This window comes from Archocentrus centrarchus, chromosome 7 (genome assembly GCF_007364275.1).
Source record: "Archocentrus centrarchus isolate MPI-CPG fArcCen1 chromosome 7, fArcCen1, whole genome shotgun sequence".
In the NCBI taxonomy this organism is placed as follows: domain Eukaryota; kingdom Metazoa; phylum Chordata; class Actinopteri; order Cichliformes; family Cichlidae; genus Archocentrus; species Archocentrus centrarchus.
The window spans coordinates 11,304,220-11,313,170 of record NC_044352.1 but is presented as its reverse complement, the minus strand read 5'-3'; the positions used below and the strand labels follow the sequence as shown (position 1 = coordinate 11,313,170).

At 37.6% G+C, this 8,951-nt stretch overlaps 1 protein-coding gene across 4 annotated transcripts in view; it reads right to left on the bottom strand.

Annotated features, from left to right (window-relative positions):
• Positions 1-5,807: 5,807 nt before the first annotated feature.
• LOC115782643 (synaptotagmin-2-like) overlaps positions 5,808-8,951 on the bottom strand; it is a 69,634-nt gene continuing 66,490 nt past the window's right edge. For all 4 annotated transcript variants that reach the window (XM_030732940.1, XM_030732944.1, XM_030732942.1 and 1 more), the window contains 2 exons: positions 8,680-8,813; positions 5,808-6,388 (listed from right to left, as the gene is read on the bottom strand). In XM_030732940.1, coding sequence (XP_030588800.1) covers positions 6,173-6,388; positions 8,680-8,813 — 350 coding nt within the window. In that variant the 3' untranslated portion in view covers positions 5,808-6,172. The remainder of the gene's footprint in view (positions 6,389-8,679; positions 8,814-8,951) is intronic.

Genomic DNA, 8,951 nt, shown 5'->3' with positions numbered 1-8,951 from the left:
GTCCTCTGATGCTTTAAAAGAGGATGTAGAGAAAGAGGTGAAAAAAAAAGAAAAGAAAAAGAAGAGTCTTGAGAATACAGCTGCATCAGGGATGAGGGGTGGAGGACTAAGCGCTCAAGAGGGGAGTTTGGTACACTCCTGCATGTTTGGCAGTATACAGTATGTCCATGTTGTAAACATGAAGGCCGGCATTCTTTACGCTCAGCAAAAGCAGTTTCAGTGGAGAAATCAGTGAGCCTGCTTCCTATTCAGCATCATGAAACTGATGGTACATGGTAGGTTGCACATAAACGAGACGAAGACACAATGAGAAAGCAAACGTGAAAGAGTTTGGTGGCACATCTCAACATTCTACATTAGAGGTATACATCACAAAAAAACCCAAAATGACAGAAGAAGTGATTACACATATGCACAAGAATACAAAGGAGAAGTACAGCGAGTAATAGAGGAGACAAGACATCATGTTTCAAAGTGGCGTTTTTACCTGCTGAGAGGCTCCTCGACACAATTTGACAAAGTGGAAAAAGATCTACTGAACTTTGGATGGTTTCCCTTTTTAAATCCCAGCGTTTTCAGAAAAATCAAGCAAAACAAACAAATCAAAACTGTGTGAATGGCGTGCTAAAGCTGTCTACACAGCTGAAACAGCACACAGTTTCAGATGTGGTTGTGCATCAAGACATCTACACAGCCAGTAAGAGAACAGATTCATTTCCAGATTTAAACTATAACAAAGACTGTGGTTTGGGCATTACAGTCAAACGCACAAAGATGCACATTTACGAATGAGTAATGTGTCCCATGCATGCAGACCTGTACTGTATATTGTATAATCCAGTGCTGTGGTATTGCACCATGTCTGCTCATCTATTTATCCCACATACACACAGCTCCCAGTCCCCCATAGAACTTGTCCGGTTGTCATGTGACTGTGGTGACCCGAGCAGTAAAAGGTCATAAAAAAACAAAAATACGTCTCTAAAATGTGCTATAGGTTTACCTGTAATCACTTTTGCCTCATCATCTGAAGTGTTTTGTCAGTGCTCTGCATGAACGGTTATTGTGGCTTTGCAGATTCAAACAGTGGTGATGAGTGCAGGCAACCGTAATCAGGTAGTGGCAGTATTTATAGAAATGCACTGAAATCTTGTATTTAAATTATTCTCAGTGCATCATTTGGTCACAGTCTATAGCGTTAGTGGGACAGTGAGTAAAAATAATATTGCATTAGACAATGTGCAGCATCGTGCAACACACTGAGGATTGTTGCCAGAACAGATGTGGCAGTTTGAAGGATCTGGCAGAATTGAGGTGAACTTAAAGGAATAGTTCCACACTTGGATAATTTGCTCATTCACTTTCTTGCCTAGAATTGGTTGGTTGAGACCACGCCTGAATTTTTTCTTAAATATGAAGCTCAGCACAAAAACTGGGAAAAAAAAAAAAAGGTAAAATGCTTGCCTGGCTCAAAGTGAGAAATATATAACTCATTATATATCTCTGTTTAATATGTACACTGACAGAAATGAAAAAAACAAAAAACAAACTACACACGGGGGTCTATTTTTTGTCCAGCACCAACTGACTTCCTGCAGTCTTTTCATGAATTGGCCAAACAAGACTGGTTTGAGCAGTAGAGGTGTTGGCAGGCTGGCTGTATATGCGAGCTTCATATTTAGTGTGGGTTGTTCAATCGGTTCTCTTTTCAAACTCTCTGCAAGATGGCAAGTTCTTTCCCAAAATGTAAAACTTTTTCTTTAGTTTCATTTCATGTGCATGACATAAAACATTGTGGGGGGGGTTTTCTGCCATGTGCCTGTGAAAATCATAACTCTATGCATAGTTCTATGGGAGGGATTCAGGCCTAAAACTTGGGTTCCACTGTTAAGTTTCTTGGTTTTTGCTTTAATTTTTGTTGCTTGAGCAGTTTTCTAAAACAAAACAAATGAAACAAAACAAAAACAAAGCAAGAGTGACTTGTTATTAATTGTACATGTAGTCACCAGTACATTCTAAACTCTGCTAAACTGGAAGAGAAACTAGAAGAGTGACCCAGTTTGGTTCATAAATTGCACTCGGCCCAAGAATAGAACACGCTCTCATATATATAATTTTAGCATTATTATTGATATTGTGATATCATATCTATTATTTGTACTATCAAAACAAGGCATATACATTACTAATCACAATACTGGAAAATCAGCTACCTCTATGAAACAAGGACATCAACAGCTCTGAAAGTAGAAAAAGACACACTCACTCTACTAAACTCACAACTGTTCTCAATGCTCACATATACATTAAAATGGATTTTGCCCTCTTGATGAACAAAGACCTCTGAAAGGAATGTAAAAGAGAAAGACTGGCCAAGGAAAATGAAGACATGTCAGATTTTTTTTTTTTTCTTCATAAATAAACTCTGGCTACTCAGCTGAGCTCTAAAGAGTTAGTGCTTGAGTTTTATGGCTTTAGTTTTATCTTATTCATTTATCTTGTATACACGTACACGTATTGTATAATAAACACAGTAAAAGAGACACAGCCATGAAGTATTTCAGGTCATTTAAATAGAAGAGAAAAATAAAAACTTCCAAGAAGAGAGAAAAAAAAGGGATTCCAAGTCATTTGCGTTCACTGGAATGGAACTATTCGTCTTTTGGCCCCTAGAAATTTATTTTAAAGTTACGTTCCAACAGACATCTTTCTTGGTCAGTACTGGCAGAAAACTGACTCCTACAATCCACCTACAAATTTACACAATTATTCAGTCTTTTCTAATAAGTTATTTCAGAATCACGCAGTGTCAAATCTGCTATTAGAGACTAGTTCTCTCTCAGACTTGGAGATCCCCTGTCGCAAACATTAAAAACTCTAAATACATTTCTTTTTTGTTTTAAAAATAAAAAAAAGCAATAGCAGTAAATTCAGAAATATGTCAAATATTGGCCTTCAGAAAGCTGCTGAAACAAAACAGATGGCAGATAAATGGTGTCAAAAAAAAAAATCGTGATCACAAGGAATTAGATAGCAAGCATGCGGCTACATTTTCATCCTACATGAACTCACACACATTACTGGACAACACACTTGCTTAAGAATTTCAGGCGTGGAAAGGATCTTATTAGTAATATTACTCTAATATCTGCATGACATTCTCTCCAATGACCCTCGTGGAAAATAAATACACATTTGCTTCATTTAGAAAATATACAGTGCATGTTTTTTCCCTTCATTGTGTTATTAAAATGACAAATGACACCCATTTACGTACACGAGATATTTTTGCGTCGTCTCTAAAACATGCTCTTATGTACAGTATTTTGTATAAACATGCATTATCAACGTGTATGAACTATGTATATAGGCAAAACTACACACCGATGGGTTGCTTGATTGCTTCCGTGTTGCCTTTTCTTTAGTGTTGTTTTCATTAACTGAAGAAAAAAATAATGCGAGATGAAAAACAGAAATCTGGTTTAAATGTTTTAAAGAAAAAAAATGCAATTTCCAACATTCATTAAAATCCCAAAAAGCTGTGGTAATGTCTAAAAAGCTGACTGCATTTACTTTACATTGACTTATATTGCACACAGTTAATGGGTAGCTTTTGCTGTTGATGCTCTTTTGGTGTAGTTTTTGTTTTTTTTTTTGTTTTATAAATTCATAGCTAGCTCAGCGAGGAGGCATATGGGGGGGGTCCAAACACTCAACAAATATCAGGACATTAACTTTAACTTTTGAAATTTAACAGGTAAGCCTTCACCAGTTTATTCAGGCCTGATGAATTTGGGCTTTGCAGCAAAACTAGTTCTTTCTCAGTATTTCTCTTCAACAGAATATTAATATACAAATATAGAGAGCCAAAGTGAATCCAAAACTTCTGGCTTAACAAACTGTAATACAAGATTTGGCTGTGTTTTCAGTAGCCAAAAAAAAATAAATAAATAATACAATATCCTATAATTCTTACACATTTGTGGACTTAATGTCAGGGCTGGTCAAGTTGAGGTCTGTGAGTGGCTCAGGTATGTTTCTAACTGCAGTAGAGCAGGACTGTAGAGGTTTTTAAACAGCAGGAAAAAAAATTAAGGTGAGCCCTGTATCAGTTTTTTTATACTGATGCAAAATATTTGCACTGCCACACTTTTTCAGCAGGAGGGTTTGTTTCTGTGCTTTTAAAGCAATAATTTTTTACCTTAAAAAATAAAGGTTTCAGCTACTTTTAGAAACTTCTGCAATTACTTTGCTTTGAATTGAAGACAGATAATATAAAAGAAACAAATGCAACAGAGGTGTATATTCGGCCCTCTATATTGAACCTAATACTTTCTGTTAAGGAGCAAGGGGTCAACATTGAACTGAAGTGTCTCTCTCTGTCCATTTATATGAGGAGACCTGTTTGGCATGCCACTTGTGCCACAGAAAAAATTCAATCTCACAACATTTTATCACAGAAAAACTACACAGATCAAAGAACAGTGTCTAATTACCACAGAACACAAAAATACCCAATAGTGCAATTATATTCAACAGTTTGGTAAGCTGTGTATAAAATACACATGGATCAGTGCCTTCCTCCAGACCACACTCTTGCAATCAAGTGAGAAATATAATATCGAAAAACAATTAAAACACATACGCAAAAAGTCGAGGCAAAAGAAAGCAACAAAAACAACAAAAAAAGTTAATAATGCACTGCCTTGCTGTTTTTTTTTTGTTTTTTTTTTTTTTGTTTGTTTGTTTGTTTTTTTATTACAACCAGCAGTAACTGTTAACACAAATTATTAAAGCTCTGGTTTCTCAGTGTACTTAAATGTAATATTTTGATTTAAAGTGCTTAAGGAATAAAAATGTTTGAAGTCAAATAGAAAAAAAGTAACTGGATAGATAAAAGGAAAAAGAGAAAAAAAAACACAGGGGAAAGAAAGAAATGTAGAGAACAACACCACTAACTGGAAGGCGTCCCTGGTAGTTGAAAATTGCTTATTTTGTTACTTGGAAGGCTTGTCTCCTTTATGACTGTAAGACGGTTATAGGGATTCCTTTGAAGTAAAACCCTTGTGTCAAGTCCATGACTAATGGCAGTAGCACTGAACAAGTGAGATACAGAATCAGAGGCGTTGGGAGGGGAGGTGGTAGACTGCAGGCAGTAATCGACACCTTGTAAATATCATGTCATTGCTGCTCGGGATCAGTCTTTGTTGTACCTGCTCTGATATTTCCACGCTTGTTGTTCAGATGACAGATGCAGCCTTTTTGCACGGTGGAAAAAAAAAATTACACAAATACCCTTTTTTTACTCCAAATCTATTATTCTCTCCCACTACCCTGACACATCATTTTATGGATAAACTAACACTAGTTGTGAGCCTTGGGTCACTGAAAAAGATTCTTGAATTGGATATTTTTCTCATGTAGTTGAGTATTAGAATAATAACAACCCGTTTAGAAAAAAAGGCATGGAGTTTCAGTTTCCTCTCAGTTTTCCTGAGACGATGGGTGGAAGGTTAACTAATCAAAAAGGCAGTGCGTTTGTGGGTAACTGGATATGTGTCTATCCCTACTTTGCTACCCAACTCTAGGAATGTACTTTAAACTAACAGAATCATCTAGTATGTTAACTGGCAGGTGTGGAACATGGTGCACAATACACCTAAGGAATGAACCTGCTTGTGTTATTTCTCTATCATATGGCAGTATAAAGCATTTTATTATTAAGCGCTATCCTAAGCAAACTGTGTCACTAAAGGGAAAAGGTAGGAAGTACAGTATGAGTGAATGTTATATGTTTTATCCCCTCTATAACCAGATTCCTATATAGCACTTACCCTTCTACTCTGTATTCTTATCAATGGAACCACAACCCCAATACAAAAATAGATCTAAAGGAAATCAACGGAGCATCTGTCCATCCTGTAACTTGTCTTCTTTTTTCAGTGACATGATTTTATATAACATGATGTTTTTTTTAAACTATATTTCCCATCATGTCAAATGGTATCAATGGATCTCTTGGAAGGTGGCAGTGGGAGAGGAAGGTGGAGGAGGGAGATGTGGAGAAGGGAGCAGATGTACAGTTGGGGTGTTTGTCTGGAATATACATTGGGACCTGGGGAAATGATGGGAAATGCATGGGTGGGTAGGTGTGGAGGTGGTGGAGGTGGGTTTACTTCTTGGCAGTCAGGGCTGCGAGGGCGGCATCCACCTCTTCCTCTGGCTGCAGTGGATGCCACTGGGCAATGGGGCGACGGGGGTTGGACAACATGTCGGTCCAGTGTTTCAGCCCAGCCCCTGCGGCCTTGCTTCCTACCCAGATCTTCCCAATGGCATCATTCTTGCCAATCTTGTCGTAATCCAGCACTGTGATCACAGCCTGGATTTTCTGGGAGAACAGGGTGGAAGGAAACTCAGTTTTCTGAAGTACATTCCAAAAATTTGATGTTACTAAAAAGATGTTTTAATGATGAATTCTAAACAAATACTTTGAAAATTGCAGTTAAACTGTGTTGTGTTTAGATAACATTTTGTTCACTGGTGTCAGAGGCCTGAGGGGTGTTTATGCTCGGACAGTGGTGCTGGAAACTTGCTGCAAGAAATGTGGAATGCAGAGATGTTTAATTTGTAGCATCCTGCTGACTCTTCTCATACAATGTTCTTGGTGCTAAAATACATCGCTCAAATAACTTCTATTTTATGATATACAGTCATATGACAGTTGTGTGAAAAAGAAAGATTTCACAGGACTCTATTCAGTCGTGTGAAAAAAACTAAGTGCACCTGAACAGCTCGTAGAACCACCTTTAATGGCAGTAACTAAGTAAATGTTTTCCATATGACTATCACTCTCTCACATCATTGAGGAGGAATTTTGGCAGTTTGTTTATACATTAGTTTATGCACAGCATTCACAGCATTTCAATAGGGTTGCGGTCTGGACTTTGACTAGGCCATTGTAACACTTTGATTCTTTTCTTTTTCAGCTATTCTGCTGTAGAATTGCTGGTGTGCTTGGGATCATTGGGCTGCGTCATGACCCAGCTTTGGCCAAGCTTTAGCTGTCAGACAGTATTTGTGCCGATCTACTGTGTTTGGTTTTCACCAAACGTGATTCTATGCATTATGGCCAAACATCCCCACTTTGGCCTCATCTGTCCAAAGGACACTGTTCCAGACGTCTTGTAGTTTGTTCAGATGCAACTTTGCAAACCTCCAATCTCATTGTACATTCCATATAATGACAAATAAAGGCATTCTTTTCTATTCTAAGCTGTGTTGCAATGTTCTTTTTAAAGAGAAGAGGCATTCTCCTCGTAACGCTTCCAAACAAGCCATACTTGTTCAGTCTTTTTTCTAATTGTGCTGTCATGAACTTTAGCATTTAACATACTAACTGATGCATCTCAGAGTAGGGTCTGAGATACAGCTCTTTGTATTTTTTTGCAGTTTTTCTGAGCATTTCATGGTCTGACCTTGGGGTGAATTTGCTGGGATGTCCACTTCTTGTGAAGATTGTGGCATTGTGGAGCAAACTGCCAAAGTTTCTGCTTTTGTAGAGGTTTTCACACTTGCTGATGATCATTTAATAAAGGGGATTTGATTACTAGCACCTGGCTTCTTCTTATCCTCTCTATGCAAGCAGTAAGGGTGGACTCAGTTTTTCACAGAACTGCACAGAGTCCTGTAAGCAACTTTCTTTTTTACATGATTATGTTTGCATGATTTTTGGTCATTCTGGTCGTAAGTGACAATTACTGGACAGTACTGTGGTAGTTTTGCTTTTTTGCATAAAGTTAAATGAAAGACTGAAATCACTCTTATGTCCGTATATCAAAAATAAGATAGCAAATACCCGTGAAGCTCACTAATCATTATACTGAACCAACTTATGTACTCTGCACTGAAATCACAGTGTAAACAACAACAGTGATGACATGACTTAAAGACTCTACATTAAGCTATGCTAACTGGCTACAAGTGGGAGGGTCACTTCTATCAGACAGACACAAGCCTGGTATCAATCTTCCAATATAACCTCTAAAAGCAACAACATGGTGACAGTAACAAAAGCAGAGATGGGCCATAAAGTCAACAAAATGTCTCAGAAATGTTAGCTATTCAGATATATAAAGCTTTCTAATAAATGCAGCCATAAGCTATCAGTCATACTAGGCCCAAACAAGGCTGTAGCAGCAAAACTCCAGAGGATATTTAAAGCCAGAGTGCATTTTATAGCTTGTGAAATTCTCTTTATATTTGCAAAAGAGGCCACTACACACTGATTTATGCCTAATTTCAATATAATGCTAGAGTGACATTTAAATGTTTTCTGTGATCATTACCAATAGCTGAAGACTAGGGATACTGTCATCATAAATTTCACAAAAGACCTGAAAATTAGAAAGCCTGTATACTTAGGTGGATTTACATACTCACTTAACTGGAAAATGACACATCATGTTCTCATAAAATAAAAGACAATTTGGGAAAGTGACTATTTCATGTGAATATTACTGCCACACAGTCATTCATGGAATTGAGTATGCTTGATAACACATTACTTGATAGGCCACATTTATGTTAAGCTAGTTAAACGTGTGGATATAGGATTCAGTGTTATTCTTTGCACCACTGCTAAATGTTTATAGATTTGACACTACTATTGCACAGCCTTACCTGCATTTGCTCAAGAGGAATCTCAAAGCTGAAGGACTCATTGTAATAAGGATTCAAAGTGTTCTTTTTCACCGTTGTCTTCTTCTTCTTCAGCCTCTTCCCATTCTGCAGCAGGTTAATTTTCACATATGGATCTGAAAACAAAAAGAGGGCAAACTCACGATGCAGTTTGGCAGAAGTTCCTTGCACATGCATGTTTTAGTCGCACTGCTGTAATGCACCAACAGATGGGGCCAATGCTGAACCCAGAAGACGTGAGGGTTGCTGCATGG